Source organism: Ixodes scapularis, unplaced genomic scaffold (assembly GCF_016920785.2).
Source record: "Ixodes scapularis isolate PalLabHiFi unplaced genomic scaffold, ASM1692078v2 PGA_scaffold6__148_contigs__length_123643588, whole genome shotgun sequence".
Taxonomy (NCBI): Eukaryota; Metazoa; Arthropoda; class Arachnida; order Ixodida; family Ixodidae; genus Ixodes; species Ixodes scapularis.
In genome coordinates this window covers 30,316,317-30,341,126 of record NW_024609881.1, presented here as the reverse complement: position 1 = coordinate 30,341,126, position 24,810 = coordinate 30,316,317, and the positions used below count along the sequence as shown (strand labels likewise).

The window sequence follows — 24,810 nt, the reverse complement described above, 5'->3', positions numbered from 1 at the left end:
TGTGGCTGTGAGGGTGAGGGTGAGTGAGGGCGACCTAAAATGCCGACCTCTGCTTATACCTCTCTGCTTAACTGTATACGTTGCACGCTGTCATGAAGTGTTTAACACATGGAGTCGGCCCACTCACAAGATGAACACATTATTGGGTTTACGCTGTCGTTTCCGCTTGACAAAATAATGTCAAAAACTGGAATTTAATTTTTTTTAATTTAATATAGTCAGTTACAAATAAAGCGCAGCGCTGTTTAGACAAGCTATATTTATACAGTAATCTTCCGCGCAGGTACGGAAGATATGCTGTTGCCATTACTTGTGTAGGCAAGAAACTGCTTCCGTACTTGATGGAACGGTACGTGCACGCACTTTAGTCGGAGTTTTAGTGCTCATATTTTCTTATAAAGTTACCATTTAAACTTTTAATCTAGGTTTCCGCGGGCAGGTGGTCGCTTCGTCACCAAGAAACTGACCAGTCTGGATGAAGTAAGTCGTCTGTTTCCCTCCCATTTTTATTTGTTTATATTTTTTCTGAACTTTAATACTTGTTCAACTGGTTTATAACCTGCATGAATATTGATCTCATCTGTACAAAGGTCAAGCCTGGCCTGGCAATGGCGTAAAAAGAAAGAGCGCCATGACGTTGCACTTTTAACGCTACTTGTGGGACCCAGAGCTGCGTAGCGTCGGATGTGGTCGCATTTAAAGGCCAACGACCAGACTCGAGATTCTGCGAGGCAGATCCTCCTCACCATGGGGAGGAGCAAACAGGCAAAGGTGGACAGGGTAGAAGGGGGAGAGGAGGATGTGGGGGAAAAGTGGAAAGCGCGACCTGGTCGTCGGTCTTTAAAGGGGTGCGGAAATGAAATGACGCGAGCTCTCTGAACTCCTATTGGCTGATGGAAAAACGCAGTGGGTAGCCTTCAAGGCACCTAGCATTCAGGTCTACCCAATATCCTTTCAATCAAAGCCGATCAGAGTTCAGCGTCATTCGGACGTCACCACAACTCCTGCGCAAGAACCAGACGACTTGCACTCCGTATCCCGCTCGTGACGTCCACAGGTCATGCACGGCCAAGCGCATCATAGTGGCGAGCCTTGCCGCATTTTGGCGTCCGTGGCGTGACGAACTCGCCTGGTAGTAATATCCGGGGACTAAACGTAAACCTTTTGGTGGACATCCACCTGGTTAGGAATGGCAATCAATAAAAGGAAAACTCTAACCAAAAATTGATATGAAGCTTGACCACGGTGGAAGAAATAAATTTAGATGGTGACTCTGGCCGCTCTTCTCGTGGGGAGCGAGTGACCAGATCGTGTTCGGAACAAGCCTCGAACAAAGAGTATATCCTGTTTCAACTTATGATACACCGCAGGAAAGGCTACAAGCGCGAGCTCCTTGCTCTGGGGCACATCCCGGCGGCACAAGCTCTCGTTACTTAAGAGCAGCTGCCAACGCTATGAGCTCGCGCTTCTAGCCTTCGCTGCGGTACAACATAAGGTGAAACAAAGTTTAGTTGTTCCGTGCCGCCGCGGAGAGCGCCGAGGTGTGAGCACCGTGGGTATGAGGTCTCTCCTCGGCGGCCACGGAGTCGGGGGCGTAGCTTGCTCGCCTTTTTCGCGGTGTGGTGGTGGTGTGCGGTCAGTGGCTGACCTCATGTTTTGCTTTGGTGCTGTGTCAATCACCGGTGCCACCATCGTGCACGAAGATGAGCATTAACCCGAAGAAGTTACGCTATAAGGATGGGAACGACGTGCTTCGTTCCCAACTGCAATTCGGGGTACCGGAACTGCGCAGAGCGAGTATCCTTGTTTAAAGCTCCATCGAATGACGCTCGCCTGGAGCAGTGGCGTCGTGCAATCCCGAGGGCCGATCGCAAGTTACTACCTAGTCTCCTCATCTCGTTGACCAAGTGAAGACCGAGCTTGACAGTCTAATTTCTGTCGAAGACTGGGAATGCGAAGATGTCTGGACAGAAAAGGCTCATGAAACCAAGACTGTGGACTGCATGCTATATTATGTAACTGAGATTTTGAGCGTGAAAATTAAAAAAAAAAAAGCTACACGCTGCCCTGCATGCCGATCCGCTTTCAGCATCAACAAGAACACTTCTACTGAAGCAGCACTGACAAACGTGAAGAACAGAGGAGGCTTTACACACCCCAACAAGAACCTTTTCCAGCTACTGAAGAAAGCGGAACAGTTCTTCGTGCAAAATAAAAGCCACCAGAGTGTCTACTGGGACACAATCGACAGTGTTCTTGACACATGCACAATAACATTTCCATGCGCTGAACACAAAGAAAAAACAATCGCCCAGTTGCTCCACTACTACTTCAGCATGCGAATGGGACAACACTGTAAGCATATTACGATGAGTAGGAAGAAACAAGCTCAAGAGGTAAAGAAATCGGCAAAGCAGCGCTCGTCTTAGTTTAAGGGCATGGGCGAGGAACACAGGATGTAGGAGATGGCGTTCTTTAGTAGTATGCAGTGAATTCACCTTTTATGTACATTTTAAAGCAAAAAATATTTGTCAGGTATTTTTTTACCTGTAAGACGTGGTGATATCATATTGTGCGAGTATAAATGAAAAGAGTTTTATGTATTATAACCGCTACTATTGTTTGACTTTCAGTCACTGTGTCATCATGTCAGTCAGTATGTCATTATACAGTGTCATCGTTTCAGTCACTATGTCATCATGAATAGGAATTTTTTCTGCTCACAAGGTTTGTATGTTCCACAGTACAAGTTGACATTGTATGTATAAACTATTTGTAATGCTAAAACCTTTATGCGCATTTAAAGAATTATTTATGCCCCATTATGTAACATTATTATAATTTATTTTTTTCAATAAGGCAGGAGCAGGGCGGAAAACATCACCCGACCTTATATAAAGCCACGCAATGTGTGTAAACAATTTACGAAACTGTTACCAAACATGCGAGCGCGACCCAGGTGTTTACTCTAAATTACTCTAAATTATTGAAGGACCAGTAGATTGTGTTGGGAAGTTTTATATTTATACGAGTATTTTTATCACGTTGAGTCATCATGAAAATGTTCTCGTTTAAAAAAAAAAAACAAAAAAAAACAGGAACCACACGGGGGAAAAATAATCAGTGCCAGTGCGGCAATATAAATCCATCATTTCATTACACAGTACACAGGGACCGAGTAAAGAATGCATAATTTCCTTCACAAGCCCTCTATACAAGCCCTTCACGAGCCCCTCTATACGGGGGCGCCATCTATCCCCGTGCGAGTGAAACGCGCTCGCTGCGCCGAACATAATGTGGTCGCCGCGCGAGACAGAGAATCATCACCTGATGGTACGTTTACACCTGAGAAGAAACCCGCTGCCGCGGGAGCGGATTTGCTTCCGGCGGCGGCGGCGACGAGCGGGTTGTGTTTACATCTATTTCCTTCGAGCGGCGGCGGCGGCGCCGGCTCCGGCAGCTGTTCTCGCAACATCCCGTCAAATATGACGAGGAGGCGCGAGAGTTCCCACCTCGACTGTGCAAAAAAAAAATGCATTTATGAATTTTTTTTTTTTTTTTTGTCGCTCATGTAACTGCGGCATTACAGACCTCCTGGTATGGGCTCCTCGCCTTTTGTGGTGTCGCAACTCTTTCCGAGTTGAATAAATATTATTGTTATTAATCCCGGGCGTTGCAGCACCCGGAAGAACGCATACTCATGACGTAGGCAGCGTCGCGCTGCACAAGAATATCACATGCGGTCAGCGAAACGTCTCGTTCGGCGGCAGAAATAGATACCGGACCTGTACGCCTCGCCGCCGCGTTTTCCGCCCAGCGTTTAGCCCCAGCGGCAAAAACTGGGCGGATTCGCTGGCGGATCTGCCAGTGTAAACGTACCATAAATGTGTTTCTTTCACCGTGAGCTCGACGTCTCAAGGCCAGTTCGGCCCCTTGATCACGGGTAACCGCTTTAAAGAAGCCAACAACACCGGGCAATTTGCAAGACGACGACAAGAACAAAAACAATCAGCCGTAGTCAAGGGGCCAAACTGGCCTTGAAGCGTCGGGCTCCGTATCAATTTTCGGTTAGAGTTTTCCTTTCATTCATATCCGAGGACTGCGCGCCCTATGCCAGCTATACATAGCTTGCCCGGAACGTCATTCGCGGTCATGCCGGTACTCTCTGTGCCACGAGAGTTCGGTTCACCATGTTAGTTTCACACCGTAGAAATACTAGTAGCTCGAGGGAACCAGTAAATAGAACTAACCGTCAGCACAAAGGAATGTCGGCACCTGCCAGCTAGGTATATGAGGTACTCACTTGGCGCCATATTTGAGAACGCAATTCCCAGCGCATCCGGGCAGGGGTTGGGGGGGGGGGGGGGGGGGGGGGGGGTCAGTGGTATGGTTCCTCTGGCAGAGGCCTCCGCATCCTAAGATCAAACTCCTACCTGGCGTCTGCAAAGAACTGCGATCTTGATGGAGTGGATCTCACGTTGGGAAGCGCTGTGGAAGCTTTAACATATAGAACATAGTAAACGCGTTTACGCTCTCCGCCAAGTCACATTCAGGACTTGGTAACTCCACGAGCGAGCCATAGTGCCCCGAACTGGCGCTGCCTCTCAGTAACTCACCACACCGCGACCAGACGCAATTTTTAAATCTGTTAATTTGTTTTAAAATTAGTTTTCTTTACTTCGCTGCCGGAAGCCCGGGAATACTAGTCTAGGCTAGTGTTTCTGGGCTGCCGGCACAACATAGACCTCTTCTGAACAAAGAAATAAGTGCAAACATTTCGTTTCCCTACCCCTTCAAAGTTAGATGAAGTTTAGAACGTATTGTACTACGAAACAGCTCGCCGCAATAAGATGTTAATTCTCTCCATTGACTTCTTTTGTTTGTTTGTTCTGAAGAGTCATTAAATTGCACTTTGGTTTTAAAGCTTGCTGATAACTACGATGTGGTGGTAAACTGTCCGGGTGTCGGGGCAGCGTCTCTGGTTCCTGACCCGAATGTCACTCCCACTCAAGGGCAGACCATTAGGGTAAGGATTCCTCGTTCATTCATCTATAGTTTGCATCTGCATGATTACTTCCTCACGCGCCGCTTTGTTGCTCAATGAATCTTGTAACTGACTAGAGGTACTCCAAATGGTCCATCGCTTTTCTTGTCATTCGCAGGTCCGCGCTCTATGGATCAAGAATGCCATTATTGCCGGATTATATGAAAATTGTCCAACGTAAGGACTTCCATGCATTTTACCCTTACTGACCTTTCTTACGCTCATTTATAAATCAAAAATTCTGTTCATAATTCTTTTTTTGTTTTAGGAGAGAAGGGAACACGATAGTAAGAAAATTTATTAAAAAGACGAGAGAAAAAAAGACACATATTTTAAATTTTTGACGTATTATTCTACACCAACAGGCTGCTTTGACGTCACACCGCTAAGGTGGCGCTGCTGTCGGCACGACGCAAGCGCAAACACTGACGCGTTTGCGGACAGCGCGTTGGTCCATAGACTGACAACTTGAACGCAGGGCGTGTCTCATTTAAGTTCACACTTACTGCTTCGCGATTCCTTCTTCGACGTTGTTATCGGCTAAAGGCCATAATATCATTGACTGCGGGGCGATGATAAGATCCTTTAAACTCGCCACGCCTTGCGTTTCTGAAGCTTTCGGTGACACGAAGAACCAATGAAGAGATGTGGAATATCGATAGGGCATGAATTGATGACATCTGTTGAGCGTGTGAAAGGGTCGGAGGCTTCCGCCACCTGTCCGTTCTTTTTTAATTTCTGTGTTCACTATCCATGGCACACGCATCTAGATATACCTACAACGCATCGCCAAGACGGTTTTTCTTTTTTTTTTACGTAAGGGCTTTTAATAGTTTTTTTAGTACTCGGTCGCAAGAGTGTGAACGATGCTAAACCGAGTGAGACAAGACCGGTTTTTAAGCCTCCTGCGATGGCTTACGACAAGCTCTGCAGCGGCGCATTCGGTCGTATAAGGCGCCGCAAGCGAGAGTTAAAGGGGCACTCAAGCGGTTTTTGGAGAAGCTACTTTTTGGTGCGATGGCGTTAAGGAATTGTCAGTGAATGAGTATCTTGAGTTTTGGAAGGCAGAACCGCCTATTATTCACGCAGGAATAAAATACGTGCGGTCCCTTTTCTGTACTTGCGAGGACCAATGAAATTATCGTACGTTTGAAAATATTGGCGGTCTTTGTAAAGTTTCGCTAAAGAAACAATTTTCAGTTCATTTAAATATGTTATGCCGGATAATTTCACGAGACGTAAAATATTTCTAGTTTAGAATACGCGATACTGCAATTATCGCTTCACAAACAAAGGACTACGTTTTCTCCTTGCCTTCGTCCGCGGGGGGTGAATTTCCCGTTCCCCAGGGATGCGCGGAAGCGCTCGTGTCTCCGCGCGTTGTAGGCCGGTCGTGCCCGTCGCGGGCCGGCCGGCTCCTTCTATCCGCAAACATGGCGTCGGTGGTGATCGTCGGCGTGGACGGCGTGGTGAAAGCTCATCTTTCCGCGTAAAAGCGCTATCCTTGACTGTGAATTTTCGTCGTTTGTCGCTATGATAACCCAGCACGTACCAGATGGGAAGATCCACCTAAGCGTGCGTCGATGTCGTGGCGGCACTCTCAAGACAGCAGAAACGCCCGTGCCGTCGTGTTTGTTTACTTCGACTACAGTGGTCCTTTCTAAGCATTTGTGTCCTCAAACATCGCCCGCATTTCTTATTTGGCGCATTTCATGCGTGTGCTCAAGTTCAAAACATTACTGGCGCGTACCATATAAAGGATGCGAATTTTCACGCGTTTTCATCACCGGAGAAAAGTGATTAGTGTTAGCAATCCTGAACGCTCGCAACATCTATCTGATCACGAAATCATATTTCTACGTTGCAATATCGCTGCTAAGATTACATTGTCTTTTATAATCGTAGAAAAGGCGTGTGGCGATATTTGTACTATTGCAATGTTGTGTATAGAGTCGTGATCGTCTAAGACGGCGGACTGCATCTTTTTATTTTCTTTGTTTCATCCACTGTACCCTGCAAGCCTATCAAGAAAAAATAATAATAAAGCTTTAGGCTATAGAAAACTGTCTCTATATTCTGTTACGGCATTGAGTAGCAGTGCGTCCCCTTTTTAGAGGGGCCGCTGAAACAGCTGACGGCGGCGTATAGAAGCGGTCGCCGTGCTGACGACCCACTGCGCTTGTTGTAGTGGTTGCAGGTGTGTGTACGCGCGGGGCAGAGCGGTCGTTCCGGTCACTCCGGTTGCAACGAACGCAGTCGTAGGTACGCGCTCGTTGCACATGTCTGAACCAGCCTTCCCCCCGTCCTCCCAAGGCGAAAGTCAACGTGGCGACATCGTTTGACATCACGTACCAGAGGTAACGCTGCGATGTGAAACGTTGGTTTGGTTACGACTTGCCCCAACCGCAAATCGAAGAAAGCCCGAAAAGGTCTGCGTTTCGTCGTCCTCGGAACCCGAACATGACTCCGAACCCTATTGGAAAAACGTACAAGAAACAAACCTGCCGCTTTTACAATTCTGGTATGACACCACCATAATTTCTTGGTATTATGTATGCAGCTAGTTTGGTTTGGCGTTCTGCATAACTGGAGATACCGGCACCGCTATGGCTCCGGGTCTGTCTATACTGGCAGCCAGTTTGCTTGCCGATATGATTCCGTGTGGCTTGTATGATTTTGCGTCCGATGACGTAGGCGACCGCCTTCTTTCCAACAAAACGCTTACACCACAGGACCACCGGTATAACTAAATCATACATGCAGAAAGACGACCGCCATCTTCCACCAAAAACGTCCATCGTTCACCACCGGTATCGTACATACACCATGTATGTCGAAAACGAACATAAGCCGCGTTTACATGAATGCGACTTAGTCGCATTGAATCCAGTTGCCGCATTCAATATATGATCATGTAAACGGCATAATGCGCAAAGCGCATCGCATTTTGGAACGGGAAGGATAATCGCAAGGCGCTCGCTGCAGGAGCGAGTGAACAGCTGAGAACATGGCGGCGGCCAACCTCGTCAGCGGCGCGGAGAGCGGTCCCGCAATTTTTTTTCCCGACAACAAACGCAAGCTTTTGTTGCGATCATAAGTAAGCGGAATATAGCGGAGCTGCTCGGTGAGGGCGGCCCCGTCCAAACCTTTGCGAAGTACGACCCCTGTTGAAAATATTTCTAAAAGGGCCCGTCAGCCTTGAAGGATTATGGGACCTCACAGGCCTTCAAAACCCTTCAAAAATACCCCACAGAAAAACCCTTCAAGGATACCCCATAAAAAAAACCTTTAGCCCCACAGCCCTTTAACCCGTCAGGCCCTTTAGACCATCAACCCTTTAGACGCCCAAATGTCTGTGGACCATAGACAAAAATGCAGGTCAAAACACTGAAAATTTATTGCCGACATTTAGTTTTACATGCATATTATAACTCAAAAAGCAACGCTTGTTCAAACCCGGCGCAAGGAGCTGTAGACGAAAGGGATCACATCAAACAGGGACAACTGACATCCTTATCACAAAGAAAAATACCTTTCAAAGTACTCACAATGCCGCTGGGTATATTCCTGATGTACGGTAGTTCAGCTAATAAAACCGAGCAGGTGCACCTCACGGACACATACACAGTCTCAGTAAGCACGTTTAGCGAAAACCACTAACTCGTAAGCAGCACCCGCCGTCGTTGAGAAATCCCGAGCACAGTCACGGTTTCGTCCATGATGACGTCGCGCCGGCGTCTTCGGCGTATTCTTTGCTCGCTGGTCTGAAGTCGGACGGACGAAGAGGCGCAAGGAACAAGTCCGGACAGCGGCCGTCATCCACCGTCTCAACACCCACAGTGCCATAATCCCGGTGCGCAGGCACAACATGCGGTGGGACGCTGACCCCGACTGCCAGGCTTTGCAGCGAGTAAGCCGACACCGGCCACCATCTCCTTGAATGCGCTGAACACAAAGGCGCTCGAGCGGTGCTGAAGGCGGCCTGCGCCGAACTATGGTTCACCTGCGGTACCAAGAAAGAAACTGCACGGATCAAAACAGACCAAGGGGCGAGCCCTCAAAACCATGCATGCTCACCTTGCTGGAGGAAATTGGTCCGCTCCAAACATCCAGGCTCGGGGGATAACCGGAACCGCACACGAGCAGAGAGAAAATGGCTATGGCCTCCCCCGCTTGCACACAGCACCCTCCTCCCCCCGACCGCTGGCCTGTCAGCCCTGCACCCTCTCCCCATCGCCGGGCGGAGAGAGGCGATTGCTTTTTGGGGACAGTCCCCCGTGGGGGGACCGGTTCCCGGAACGAGTCGCTCCCGCGTGCGTCCCTGTTCCTGGAAAGCGCGCACTGCTCTCGGCTTGTTCTTTTTTTTTTTCTTGATTTTTTTTTTTTTTTTTTTTTTTATACATGGTTGCACGTATTTCGCCTCGAGCGGACAGGATTGCGTTCGCCTCAAAACGCCGCTCGGCCAACACCACTCGGCCGGCGGCTCGTCAATTCTCCACATGGGCGGTCGCCCTCAGTAGCTCTTTCGCGACCGAACACCCGGGCAGTGACAGACGGGTCCAGGAGCCCACTCGTATTTGATAGAAGAGCAGTAATAAAAATCTGACCGTACTCACACACGATCGGCATTCTCCAAATACTTATTTTTTCCCCCGTAGCGTACAATAAGCAGCTATGTTCATTAATTCTGCGAAATGTGTTTTTTCCACCTGGGCCGTTGCCCACACAGACATATCAAGAGGCCTGAAGGTTTTCCCGACCCCATTAGAAAAGTTCTTGACAGGCCTTCAGACATTTCAAGGCATCGTAAAGGGGACTTTAGACATTTCAGGAGAGCCTCTGACGGGGCCGGTGAACCCACCAGGAAATATCGGTGCCCCCGTCAAACATCTCAGAAATTCCTGAAGTCCCTTTCACACCCTTTAAAAAAATCCTGAAGTCCCATCAGAGCGATTTTCAATAGGGACTTGCGCGTCCGAAGGGGTCACAATGGCTTCAGTGCAAGCACGAATGACACCCGAGAGCTCCGAGCACTGTAGAGCACTGCATGGTAGCGCAGAACGAGCAGCTCCTACTTCGCTGCCGTTCCTGGCTGCGCAAGAGCCTCTCGGACTCGGGGTCCGGTTGGTCCTGTCGCGATCGGCGAGGTCTGGCGCGGCGAAACGCGGAGGCTTCCTCAAAGCGTGGGCACACACGTCGCCTCTCGTTCAGAGTGAACCGGCGGCCCGGCCTGGAGTCCTAAACACCTTGGTTTTGATGCTTCTTCCGTCTCGCAACTTCTTCCACAGCACCGAAGACAGCGGACACGATCTTTACTTTCACTGAATGCGTCGAAAGGACCCCACGTGCGATGCACCGGAAAACGTGGTGCGGCTGGTGCCGGAACGGAACTGCGGAACTTCGAGCTTTGAGTTAACGTGCACGGCAAGAAACCGATCGTAACACCAAGCCGCGGATACCGCATCGCCGGTCGACAGCGGCAAACGGCCCGTTGCTCGTACTCGGCAAACTCGGCGTCTTTTCGTGGCCCCTCGCGTCCTCGCAACCAGCCACAAACTCACCAGCCCGCAGCCGTAGCGACCGTAGCCGGCGTTGGAGAAAACCGAAACCGAAACCGAAACTTAAGGCTTCCGCCCAGTGGCTTCGGTGCTTCCGCTGCCGCGGCTTTTCTAAGTTCGCGGCTTCCACTTCCGGTCGTCGCGGAGATGGCGAACAATGGCGAAGATAGCGCGATGTGGTTCGTTGGCTCGTTTACGGTTACGGGACAGATGTTTTGCGGTCCGTTTCTACTGCGTCTCTGGTTCTAAACTCGACGGCGCCTCTCATAGTTCACCATGTTGAATATACCTGAGACTGGGGTAGAAAAACATAAAAGTCGAAGAAACAGAACGGGACAGGACGACGTCTCATGTATATCCAAATGCTATTTGGTCGGAGACAGAAATCAATCACAAGGAGAGGAATGATACAAAAAGGCTAGTAAGGGAGACGGTGCGAATAAAGTCTTTAGGTAATTGCATAAGCCAGGCGTCGCTACAGTTCGGTAAAAATTCCAAAAGTTTTTTAAAAATATAGTTATATTTATGTATATATATATATGTATATATATTTTTTTTTCTTTTTCTTTTTTCTTTTTTTTTCTTTTTTTTTCTTTTTTTTTCTTTTTTTTGGGGGTGGACAGAGGGAAAGCTGTACTGTTCAACTTTGCACCGTTTAACGTTAAGTGCGTGTCATCCTTTCGTCGAGGAGGAAAGGAAAACAATTTAAGTAAAAAAAAGGGAAAAAAAAGGGAAAAAAAAAAAAAACGTTTTTTTTTTTTTTTTCTGTATGTGTTTGTGGATTTTTGTTACTTTGGAAGAGGTAATGTTCCTTTTGTTATATTTTGGGGGAGATTGCTGAATTATCTTTGTGAATCGGCATGAAGGCCGTCCATAGCGCTAGTTTGGAATTACAGGGTTTGGCGTTTGGACTGTTTAGAGGTTGTCCCTTTGTGTTGGTAGTGACTGTCTGGAGGGTTTGGCGGTTGAACTGGTTAGAGTTGCCCCTTTGTGTTGGTGGTGGGCTGTTTGTGGACTATATAAGGAGGAGGACTGAATAAACCTGGTAGCTGAGTTTGAGACGTCGTCCTGTCCCGTTCTGTTTCTTCGACTTTTATGTTTTTCTACCCCAGTCTCAGGTATATTCAACATGGTTAACATCCACCAGCTCGCCTGCACCCTTACTATTGTATCTCATAGTTCAACCAGGTGTGGTCGGCCTGGGTCAGCGCGGTCGGCTCGCCTCGTCCGATCTCCGGACCGCCGGCGACTTCCGAGTTCTTTAGGCCTGGGATCCGAAGGCGTCTGTCTCCGTGAAACGGTAAGCGAATCTCGTCCCGTTTCCGTTCTACTTTTAAATTACGTTTGGTGCGCTACAGTGTAAGCATGCGTGCCAAGTGTTCGTGACAATTTTGAACTAGAATAATTGTGCTTCATTGCGGTTTGTCATTTACCGCAAATGTAAATCGAGCAATGAACGAGGAGTAAATCGAGCAATGAACGAGGAGCCATGCTTGAAAACGATGTATGTACGATGTTAACTTCTACCTGTGCGGCTTTAAAGAAAGTCAAGACTGGTTACGGTTGGATGCGAGGCTGGTCCCAATACAATGTTAAGCACTTAGAGCGCCTTTCTGAACGGCATGTTAGCAATATAGCGATCAAAGAGACGAGCGACGGCGAGAAGCTACGAGAGCCGGCGCCGAGCGACGAAGATTTCTCACTCCCGCTGCTTGCGCCGCTCGGTTCTTGGGCTTCTAGAAAACGTCGCTCATCGCCTTGGTCGCTCGCACCAATCGCTTTCATAATGTGTGTGTCGTCGCGCGGCCGTGTTTATTCGAATATAAGTCGACCTTTTTTTTTCGTTTTTTTTTTCGGAAATTGTGACTAAAGAATTTCGACACCTGTATTCGCGACCAAATTTTGCGACCCTACCGGAGGCATGAAGCTATCGAGTCACCGAGCCGGCGTTGCCGTAGAGCCGCGCCGCTTCTTGAAATGGCTCGCCGCCCGCGGTGGCCCGTGCCGCTCCTGCCTCGGGCGTCGGATGTCGACATCGCGCCTCTAGCGTTCCCCTTGCTTGGCAACGGGGAAGGAGAGGAACGCGATGCGCCACGCACTTTACCCTCCATCCTTGCAAACGCGCACACAAAAAAAAAAAAAAAAGTTACTTTTGTTAGTTGCTTGAGGCGGCTCGGCTCGCGTGTTGCTCATGGCGACACGGCGGCTTTGCTTGCGTCTTTGTAGTTTGTCTTCCGTCGCTTCGCACCTTCTTTCGTTTCCTGTCGTCATTTTACAACGGTGTCAGTGAAGTATTGCTGCGAATACGCGAGGATGTCTACCCAGCTGAAGAAGCTTCGGACGACGATGACATGTCCAGAAGTTCTGACGGTGATGAAGTTTTTGGCATCGCCCCGTGATTTAGCTGAGAGTGATGTAAATAAAGGTTTGTTTCTTTCTTTTGCCCAAAATTTCCCCTGTTCTTAAAAATAAAAAAAAAAAGTCGACCTATATTTGAATTACTTTTTTTTTATTCTCTATGGACCCAGTAAATAGGGTTCGACCTATTTTCGAGTAAATACGGTAACTTTAGTTTTTATTTTGGTTTACGTCGGACGCAACTCGAATGCTTGACAGTTACGTTGGGCGTAACTTTAATTTTTATTTCGGGTTCCGTCGGACGTAACGTTAGACACTCCGTTACACTTAAGGAAAATAGGGGCTGCTGGTTCATCATATAAACCAACCATTTGTGTTTAATTAAAATGCATCACTGACCTCAAAAAAAAATGATACTGCTATCCTAGAGTTTATGCTATAGGAATGTAGCGCTTCAGATAAATTTGTTAATTTTTACTTTTAGTCCCTGCCCCCTCCAGATACCACATCTGGCCTAAAGCAGTGTTCCGGATCTCCTTCCAAGACCTCACGCGGGTCGTCATTCAATCCATGAGTCGGCGGCGTCTCATGGGCGTGTTGCTGTTGCTTACTGGATGGTGCTACCGAGGGAAAAGTGGTCATGCTTGGGAAAGGCAACTATGGCCGCCGTAAGTATACATATTGTCTTTACCTTTGCTGGAATCCACTTTTAAGAAATGCACAGTTTGCATGTGTGCATCTCTCAATGTTTCCACAGTCGGCTGTGTGTTTTTTTTTTTTTTTGAGTGCTCCAACTCTGCTAGTGCTAGTTTCTCTAGATCATGCAAATGGGATGCAACACTAAACCACATATGCTCTCGCAACAAGCAGTGCTGTGCAGAAGCACAGTGGAATTTACTCTAGCTTTATAATGCAGCACAAAATAGTTGACTCCAAGTATAGCTACTTTTGTGACTCCGTTTAACCAAAAGCTCTGCCGAAACAAACTTGCCGCCTTATAGGTAGTGCAAAAGAACCTCGCGTGCCCAACCTGGAGAAGGGCATTTTTTTTATAGGTCAATTTTTTCTTAAACCAATATCTTCAGCCTCCTTGAAATGTTAACATCATGTGACACACGGAAGAACAGTAAACTCTTTAATGTTGGCGAACCTTTAATTTTCGCGGCCTTTAATTTTGCAGAATTCAGTGGCTGCGATTATGTGCTCTGTGACCGATTCAAGAAGAAATGGGGGCCACGAAGATAAGGGGGTTTTACTGTACATCGGAGGAAAGAGGAAGTCACTTTTGTTTGTATGCAAGAGTAAAACCAACAACAACAATCATGGTGTCGACACTTTGTGAGCCTATCTGTGTCTATTGAATGATATCAATTTTGTTTTAGTTCGTTAAACATTGTTGCCTGTACACTGTGGGATGTCGTCTTCAACACGAGCAGTGGTTTTCCCTGAAGTAGGCAGCATGGACGCGTGCCGCAGCGCAACATAGTTCATTTGCGTGTGGTACCGCAGGTTGAAGGATGGTTGGCACAATATGGGGGAATCACAATTCAATGTTCTACCTCGGGCGTAGACAAGATTTGCTCATTCTAAATCATTTTGTCTAAAAATCGGGGATTTGCGATGAATGTACCCGCATGGTTGGAAGGGCCAGACAAGCCTTGTGAGCGCTTCGTTTTCTAGCGTCTCAGTCCTGAACCCACTCACGCACCACATGTGTAGATGTTCCAATACATGGGACCACTTATTTGGAAAATGGTGAATGGCAACTGTTATCTTTATCAGACTTCTGTATTATGGTCAAAGTTGGACTGCATATTTGCAATACTTTTTCTCACTTAAAAATATGTCATACTAAAATATGTAGAATAGCCGATGACAAAAAGAGAATGGCTGGGCGTCCTCCAGCACGTGCTTGTGCTTTTTACCCCACTTTGGACAGATGTGCTCGCTCCAGGCTCATGAGGCGCTGAAACGTCATCGAAGGTAGCAGACGGGCTGGTGGTGGAACAACGGAGACTTCTCCCTGCCTTCCTCATGCTGTCAGTGAGCGTGTACCTCTATACTCTAACTTAGCTTAACCTGCACAGAGCTGAGGAGAATAGGCTTGGCGAGTGCCCTTACTGCATATGCATTTGTACAGCTGAGGCACTCTCTGAATCAAGAACATTGTGTATCTTACCTTCAAAAACACATCATTTTGGGGGTGCAAGAGGAATTGTAAGGCATATCTTTGTTTGTATTGTCCTATTACGTATCGCAGGCACGTAGCCAGGGGGAGGCTTATGAGGCCCGGCCCCCCCCCCCCCCCCCGATATCTTCCATTTTGCATGGGTCCTCCTCTCCCCCCTCCCCCTCATACAGCATTTTGTTATGAGTGGGCCCCCCCTGAAACAAAATCCTGGCTACGTGCCTGACGCATCGACTCCAACTTAATGCGGAGTCGACCCACCTTGTTGATAAATTTAATGCCTGCCAGGTAATTTGTTTTGCATTCAGTTAATATATCAGTATTCAGTTAGCAGTGTTGGAGGTAACGCGTTACTAGTAACGACGTTACTGGTAACGCGTTACATTTTTCGCTAACGCAGTAACGTACTCGTTAGTATTCTGAATGACTAACGAGTAAAGTATTTCCGTTACTTTTTTACGGTATCGGCTTTGAAATTACGTTACTCGTTACTCGTTACTTTTGACTAAAACTGGTGAAATCCTGCACCAGCTTATCGCTGCACGGAACCAGCATCGGTCACAGTAAGGTTAAAAACAAAACAAAAAAAAACTCATTTCTCGAAGGCAAAAAAAAACCTTCGGCTTCCAGCTAATTTCGTTAATCCTTTTTTCTTTTTTTTTCATAGTGTCACCACCCACAAGGCTTGAACGAACGAGTGCGTTACAGCCTCCTCCCCTCCCTCCTCTCCCCCCCCCCCCCCCCCTGCTTTGTGCAGCAGAAGTGGACAGTGGGGGGGGGGGGGGGGCGGGGGGAGCAGTGGAGAGACATCCGTTTAGAACAGAGGACAACTATAGTCAGTTACAGGTTAAGAAGGTAGCGGCAAATGCTCCTCAAAGGGAATCATATATCCCTCCGCCACCTCCGTATCCAATAGCGTCCCATCGTTTCGGTGACGTCGCGGCCAACGCGCGAGAAGAGTCTTGCCTTTTGTACATATTTGCTTTATCTTTCGACTTTGACTTAGCATTGTGGAAGCCACGACAGGGACATTAGAGTCCCCCCCCCCCCTTCCCCCCCCCCCCCCCCCCCCCCCCGATGGAAACAAATACGACTTTCGGGGATTAGCTTCCCCCCCGATGGATACAAAGGCTGCTTTCAGGGGCTCGGTTCCCTCTCCGATGAATACAAAGGTCGCTTTCTTAAAAAAAGTGGGATCGGAGACAAGCGGGAATCCATTGAAGCGGAACAAGGAGTGTTTCCAGTGAGCTTTTCTTTCGACTGCGGAGAGATTTGAAACGGGCGCATCACGCTTGTGGGAGGAGCTTCTCCTACCTTCTTGACTTGTAACCGACTATAGTGGCGACGGAATTTGCTTATATCTCTAGTTTCAAAAAAAAAAAAAAAAGAAACATCTTTTGCGTAATATTTTTACCGTCGCTCTCCCCCTCGCTGCCTGAAAGTTCCTGACCCACTTTTGTACACAGAAGAAAGTTTCACTTGATTAGTCTTTAATTCCCTAAGATCATGATAAAAAAATTAAAAAAAAAGTTTTAAACCTGAAAAAAAACTTACAATCACGAAAACATTTTTTTTTTCACAGAAAAACTAAAAGCTACTGCTGGTAAGAGGCAGCAAGTGATAAGGGCCACTGTGCTGGTAACCGGTGTCCTGTTCCAGATAGTGAAGTAAATCAGCCTCTGGTAATAGTATGAACCGGACTGTTACTAAAACCGGCGTAAAGATGAGGGGTGTTGGTTGGCTGGTTGTGTTCCAGCAGTCCTCCTTCGCATGCTGTAGTTTATAAAAGCCGATTGACTAACATCTCCGACTCATTCTGCGCGCGAGATGGGCATGAATAACGAAAGTCCGTCGCCATGGCCAGCAGGTCTGAATGAAATGTATCAACTAAAGGAGACAGAATCAGGTAATTTACAGTTTCAATGCCTAATCTGCATGCCGAAAATTAAGCTGATTCGCGCATCAAAACACTATGAAACCACTCTGTAAATTTTTATCTTTATCCAAGCTTGTTAAGGAGGCTCATCATACATCTCTGCCAAACGTATACTCGAACAGAAAAGTAACGTAAAAGTAACGTTCGTTATTTTTGAAAAGTAACGGTAACGGTATATCGTTACGTTTGTAATAGAGTAACGTAGCTAGATAACGCGTTACTTTTTACCAAACTAACGAGTAACGCTATTTCGTTACTTTTTTTCGGTAACGGGCACAACACTGTCAGTTAGGTATCCCAAGTCATTAGTCGTTGAGATGCAGTCTCTCTGTAAGTCAGTCATGTTTAACATTCATAAAACTGCTTGTCAAATAATGACACTGTCGAGGACATGTACTCGGCTCGAGCAATCGCTGTCCACAAGCTGGTTGTGTGGATACAGGCAGCAAACATCCCGGTTGAAACGTCCTTCCTCGCAATGTAGCTCAAGACTAGGTCAGGGCCCCACTCACAAACGTCTATACTTTGCATCTCTTTAAGCTGGACCACTTTTTACACTACAAGCCATTGCAGCAAAAACAGTGTGACACATGATTATAAGCTCGACGTACCATGGCGTCCAACTTGAAGGTCACATGGCTTGCAGCTTCTGCCGTGGTTAACTTTAAACTGAGATAGTTTGGAATAATGCTCTCGGTTTTTAGTGTTGCCCGGCACGGTTAACAATTTGGTGATATAGTGCTGCATTGAAAAATCTGCATTCGTGACTGTATCACCTTATGAATGCATACTAGCTATTAAACTCTCCATTCTGCAGAGAAATGAAATGCACTTTGCTTCCAATTGCAGCTACTTCTGGAACTTCATGGTATGAAGCACCTTATGGCTGCAAGCTCTGACCGATCTTGTTCTCTGGTCTGCGCAGGCCCATTGCAGGGAGTCACTCCGAGAGCCTCACCAGAGGTTCCTGCCCGTGGTCGTTCTAAATTTTTTTTTTTGTAGGTATGCATCCTTTCTGTCTTTCCCTAATGTACTCGGGCGTTTTCTTTTCATTGTCGCAGATTTGCCTCAAAATTGGTTCAGCACAGAAATGGATGCTGTACAACCGTATCCCGCATATTTTGTTCAAGATAACTTTTCTTTGCGAAAGCTAGATTTTTTTTATAAAGGTTAGTTTTTTTTGTTTTTATTTACAAATTTATTTGAGTTTCCATGGGCAACACTAAGACGTTATGCCAAGGGCAAGGACAAGTTCGCTGCTCTAACTTGTTCTCAACTGATTGCCAGAAATTTTGTTAATGTCGTGAAACCTCTTTCCAGCACTTGCTTTGCAGCATGGAAACAAATTATACATGGGACATACTCTTTTTTAGACTGCTTGCTCATTCTGCAGGTCTGCCTTCTATAGATGTCGTGCTACTGGAGAGCAGGCGAATTCGATTGTTGGTTTTGCCATTGCTTTTTTTTAGCTGTTGTCTTAATAGTTCTTGTAAATTTAAAAATGTTCCTAAAAAGCAAGTCGGCAAGAATATCTAGTTTGACTAGTTAGCTGAAAATAATGATCTAGTACCCTTTAGTCAGTAAAATAGATAGTGTATGCCGCTGTTAGAGTCAAGTTGAGATGCACGCTTTTTAGGCATTTTGCGCAGAGTGGTACCCATTTTTATTGGTTAGCCTCTTGGTGCGCCAACTAAACTCTTTCTATCCAGACACCTGCCCTTTGCTTTTATTTGGCAGGCTCTGGCAATAAAATAATATAGTGTTATTCCTCGGTGGCTTAAAAACCTAAAGAAAGAAGTTTCTCCATGTTTAAACGCAAAGTTTTATAAAGGCAAAAATGAATTAAGCCAGTAGCAGACGACACATAGCCTCAACAGTGCTCCGCGCCAACAGCGTTGCGTCAAAATAGTGGTCGTCTCCTTTTTGCTGCCTTCTCTCTCCCTCCTTCGGCGCTCTCCTCCCTTTCCTCCTTTCCGCCACCTTTGTCACCACACCCACTGGCTAAACTCTCCCACTATACGGCTCTGCATTGCAATAGTAGTTTTTTTTATAGTCTTTAGAGTTAAATGTGAATATTTGACAGAAATCTCCCAGGTCGGGGTGAAAGAGGGTTAAATGAATGCATTTGATCATTCGCCTGAATTCAGTACCCATCATTTCAAGGCCTGTGTGGCCTTGTCCTGGGGTGTGTCTATGACTGTGGCTGTGAAGGAGCAGTTTTTTAATAGGTACAAGAACAAAGTATAAAAGCAAAAGGATCTATGTGCTGATCACGAAAGAATATGCTAGCCATTCTAATGTAGCTCTGCCAAGTACTTGATTGTGATTTGTTTTTATTTCCAGCTACTTGGTTGCCTCAAGATCTGGGGATCCTAGTGGCCACAAGCTTGGACTCAATCTTCTTCTGTGGTCCGGCCAGGACCATGGGGGAGGTAATCCCAGCAACAAGAGCATCACAGTATCTCCCTGCCTGTGACTTTCGATTAGCATCACGACAAGGGCGTGCTCATGCCACCAAGTGTTAGGTATGCTACTCGAAATAAGCATTCTTACCTATTCTTGAAGTGAAACAGCAAAAGCACTGCTAAGCCTAAAATGCAAAAAACATTCAAATCTCGGGTTGGATGGAGTTCCAATTACAAAAAGGCGTCTGCAGACATTATTCACATGTGAACTTAAAGCCCACGGATGTAGGTTCGACGGAGTCACAGAAATAACTTCCCGCAGATGGCTTCGCTAGTGCTATACCCAAACAAATTCTTAAAATAATCATTGTGTTACGTTGGTGTCATCAATCTTATGTACCTACCCCACCCAGCAGTCGGGAGATTTGAAATATAAAAAAATGGGAACTTGCACATTGTCAGCTCTGCAAAGATAATATATTGAACCGAGCATAGCACGTTCAACTTAAGAAAGCAATTCAGTGCAGGCCTAGTTTTAAGGTTCACATATTTGTTACTGCCCTTCATAATGAAGTAAAAACTGCTGAAGTTGTGGCCCACTACAGGCTTTCTATTAGTGTTAAAAAGTGTTATGGCAGTTTAAACAGCTCGCTCCAAATATTTTCTAGAAATGCATAGGTTTATGGAAATTATTATGTGGATGTTTGCAGACAGTCATGGTGAGACCAATCTTTAGTGCCAAGTGTTCCACTTATTTAGAGTTGGTTGAGTCTGTAAATATTGTAGGTCGCAAATTAAATTTTTATGGTATGCAATGGGCACAATCATACGTAATGACTAGCTCTACCTAGGGGAACTTTATATGTTTACTACGGCAAGATGGTTTCGCAAAACTAAGTATTTAGTTTATTCAACTCCTGCACTAACCTTATCTCTAGAACCTTTTTATATTATTTACGATGCTGAGTTAGGATTCTGGAAGTAGTTTTTCTAGACCTACGCTAGACATTTCCAGTTGATAATTTTTCTCGCAAAGCATTCGAGAGAGCCAAACCCTATAATATACGGATAGAGTTCCAGAATGATGCGACTGGCAGTTTGAAACATTCGGCACTGTAACAGTAATAATGCCATGTCACTTGCCTATGTAATGCTCATTTTCGCAGATCAAACTGCTTTTTCCGTCTGCAGTCATTTTCAGTGGACTCATTCAGCGAACTCGCACCCGAGACTGCAGCGCTGGGTTCTGCGAAGTAATTTGAATGAATATAGATGCAACAGGTTTCTTTGAGTGTGCGTCTAACACGTATTCTTCACATTGAATCTGCTACTGTATTTATGACCGTGTCCTTAAATGTATCCACATTCCAGCTTATTTTTATTTTGACGTTTGAGTTTTCTTCAGTACTTTTCTCAACATCTGTGCTTGTTGAGCCGCACTCAAGACCATACATCTTGTCTTTCCCTATTACATTAATATATAAAACTGTTGATGCCGAGTGAGAATTCAAGGTACCGAATCTGTCGTGCGAGTTAAATAAGAACCAATAGAAAGCTCTACAAAGGAAATTTTGTTAAAGGAGGCTGTATAAGCATTAAAATAGCACATGCCATGCTAAAAAAAAAATACAAATTCTTGTTAGGTATGCAAGGATGACACTGCTGTGCTGTTTCTGATGTGTCACAAAAAAAATCAGTGCCATACAGTGTTCCTTATGGAAGTACAAACTGTCGAATTCAAAGCCCAGAAGTTTTATTCAAGAATGTTCCTCAATACAAATGTATTTAGAGATCTGAGCCACTGACTCATACATGACTATGTGGCGAACATTCATTTTCATGTGCATTATAGTTTACAAGGTCTAGTCTGCATTGATTTATTGCATTCATGCTGAAACTGGGAGGGGTTCTCTGGGTATGAATAAAGATATAAACATTTCTTAAAATCAAAACATTTGAGAACAGACTATACGGCTCTGCATTGCAGTAGTAGTTTTATTTGTAGTATTTACAGTTGAATGTGAATATTTGACAGAAGTCTCTCAGGTTGGGGCGAAAGAGGGTTAAATGAATGCATTTGATCATTCGCCTTAATTCGGTGCCCATCATTTTAACGCCTACGTGGCCTTGTCCTGGGGGGTGACTGTGACTAAAATAAGAGGATCTATGTGCTGATCACGAAAGAATATGCTAGCCATTCTAATGTAGCTCTGCCAAGTACTTGATTGTGATTTGTTTTTATTTTCAGCTACTTGGGTGCCTCAAGATCTGGAGATCCTAGTGGCCACAAGCTTGGACTCAATCTTTTTCTGTGGTCTGGCCAGGACCATGGGGGAGATAATCCCAGCAACAAGAGCATCGCAGTATCTCCCTGCCTATGACTTTCGATCAGCGTCACGACAGGGGAGTCCTCGTGCCACCAGGTGTTAGGTATGCGACTTGAAATAAGCATTTTTCTTACCTATTACTAGAACAGCAAAAGCACTACTAAGCCTAAAATGCAAAAAAAAACATATTCAAATATTGGGTTGGATGGAGTTCCAATTACAAAAAGGAGTCTGCAGACATGATTAACATGTGAACTTAAAGCCCGCGGATGTAGGTTCGACGGTGTCACAGAAATAACTTCCCGCAGATCGCCTTGTTCGTGCTTTACCCAAACAAATTCTTAAAATAATCATTGGGTTTCGTTGGTGTCATCAATCTTATGTCCCTACCACACCCAGCAGTCGGGACATGTGAAATATAAAAAACAGGAACTAGCACGTTCAGCTTAAGAAAAAAATTCAGTGCAGGCCTATATTCATGGTTCACATATGTGTAATTGCTCTTCATAATGAAGTGAAAACTGCTTAAGTTGTGGCCCACTACAGGCTTTCTATTAGTGTTAAAAAGTGTGATAGAAAACATGATTGCGCTTGGAAGATGGGGACATAGGAAGGACAGACACAACAGAGCGCTAACATTCAACTGATTTAATTCAAGAACCTCAGCGTAGAAACGAACTTTGTCACCGCACCACATCTCAACCAATCCGTTCTGCCACGGACCGCAAGTATGCCAACTCCTTATCCGCCAAGTCAATTGACGCCATACTGACACAACTTGTGCCGGAACTATTTATAGTGTCAGCCTCCACAATCTCGTTAACAGTCCTATCTTTGTGCCTCTCAAGAACAGTAGACGAAGCAAATAATTGTTTGCACCCTCAGTCATGACAGTGACACGACAGATCATCACTGCGAGTGCAAACCATTATTTGCTTTGTCTACTGTTCTTGCTAGGCACAAAGATATGACTGTTAGAGAGATTATGGAGGCTGATGCTATAAATAGTTCTGGCACGTGTTGTGTCAGTGTGGCGTCAATTGACTTGGCGGATAAGGAGTTGGCGTACTTGCGGTCCGTGGCAGGGCCACGGATTGGTTGAGATGTGGTGCGGTGACGCAGTGTGTTTTTACGCTGAGGTTCTTGAATTAAATCAGTTGAAAGTTAGCACTCGGTGGTGTCTGTCCTTCCTATGTCCCCGTCTTCAAAGCGCAATTATGTTTTCTAACGTACCGTACCAACTTGCCCAACAATCAGCACTCGTTAAAAAGTGCTATTGTGTTTTAAGCAGCTCGCACCAAATATTTTCTTGAAATACATAGGTTCATGAAAATTATTATGTAGATGTTGGCAGACAGTCATGGTGAGGCCAATCTTTAATGCCAAGTGGTCCACTTATTCAGAGTTAATTGAGTTTGTAAATATTGTAGGTCGCAAATTAAATTTTTATGGTATGCAATGGGCACAGTCATCCGTAATGACTAGCTCTACCTAGGGGAACTTCATACGTTTACTACGGCAAGATGGTTTCGAAAACAAAGTATTTAGTTTATTCAACTCCTGCACTAACCTTGTCTTTAGAAACTTTTTATATTCTTTGCGATGCTGAGATAAGATTCTGGAAATGGTTTTTCTAGAACTACTCTAGATATTTCCAGTTCATCATTTTTCTCGCAAAGCATTCGAAAGAGCCAAACCCTGTAATGTACGGAGGGAATTCACAGAATGATGCGACTGACAGTTTGGAACATTCGGCACTGTAACAGTAATAATGACATGTCAATTATGTAATGCTCATTATCGCAGATCAAACTGCTTTTTCCGTCTACACTCATTTTCAGTAGACTCATCCAGCGAACTTCCACCTGAGACTGCAGCGCTGGGTTCTGCAAAGTAATTTGAATGAATAATGATGCAACAGGTTTCTTTGAGCGTGCGTCTAACACATATTCTTTATATTGAATCTGCTAACTGTATTCATGACCATGTCCATAATTGTATCCACATTCCAGCTTATTTTTATTTTGACATTTGAGTTTTCCTCAGTACTTTTCTCAACATCTGTGCTTGTTGAACTGTACTCAAGTCCATACATCTTGTCTTTCGCTATTACATTAATATACAAAACTGTTGATGCCGAGTGAGAATTCAAGGTACCGAATCTGTCGTGCGAGCTAAATAAGAACCAATAAAAAGCTATACAAAGGAAATTTTGTTAAAGGAGGCTGTATCTGCATTAGAATAGCACATGCCATGCTAAAAAAAAATACAAATTCTTGTTAGGTATGCAAGGATGACAGTGTTGTGCTGTTTCTGATGTGTCACAAAAAACAAAAAAAATCAGTGCCATACAGTGTTTCTTATGGAAGTACAAACTGTTGAATTCGAAGCCCAGAAGTTTTATTCAAGAATGTTCCTCAATACAAATGTATTTTGAGATCTGAGCCACTGACTGATACATGACTATGTGGCAAACATTCATTTTTATGTGCATTACAGTTTACTAGGTCTAGTCTGCATTGATTTATTGCATTCATGCTGAAACTGGGACGGGTTCTCTGGGTATGAATAAAGAGATAAACATTTCTTGATATCAAAACATTTGAGAACGGACAAAAGGATGGATCTGAGAACGGTATCTTAGATTCTCTTCTTTTTCTTACAGTATATCTAATGTTCACTTTATTTCACCTGATGCATTTAGTTTTTAGCGCAGCTGTTAGCACCCGTTTCCGCGTTTCGCGGCGTCGCTGTCGGCGTAACCGTTTAACTAAACTTGGCAGGAAATTGAATTAATGTTGTGGTGATGTGACGTTAATATTTCCGCTAAGTCTAGCTGAGAAACTGAATGTTTTTATGGATTACGTGACACGGTCATGCGACGTCATTTTCCCCGCTACTTTTAGCGGAAAAACTGCATTTGTGTTGAGGTTATGTGACATCAATTTCCGCGCTAAATTTATTGGGAAACTTAACCCGCTAAATTTAGTGGGG

The 24,810-nt window shown here is 45.4% G+C and overlaps 1 protein-coding gene across 1 annotated transcript in view; it reads left to right on the top strand.

Moving 5' to 3' along the window:
• The first annotated feature begins 108 nt into the window (after window positions 1-108).
• The window catches only part of LOC120843669 (D-aspartate oxidase-like), a 29,827-nt gene continuing 5,125 nt past the window's right edge, over window positions 109-24,810 (top strand). The window contains exons 1-5 of the mRNA XM_040215096.1: window positions 109-146; window positions 284-349; window positions 426-480; window positions 4,925-5,026; window positions 5,163-5,221. Coding sequence (XP_040071030.1) covers window positions 109-146; window positions 284-349; window positions 426-480; window positions 4,925-5,026; window positions 5,163-5,221 — 320 coding nt within the window. The remainder of the gene's footprint in view (window positions 147-283; window positions 350-425; window positions 481-4,924; window positions 5,027-5,162; window positions 5,222-24,810) is intronic.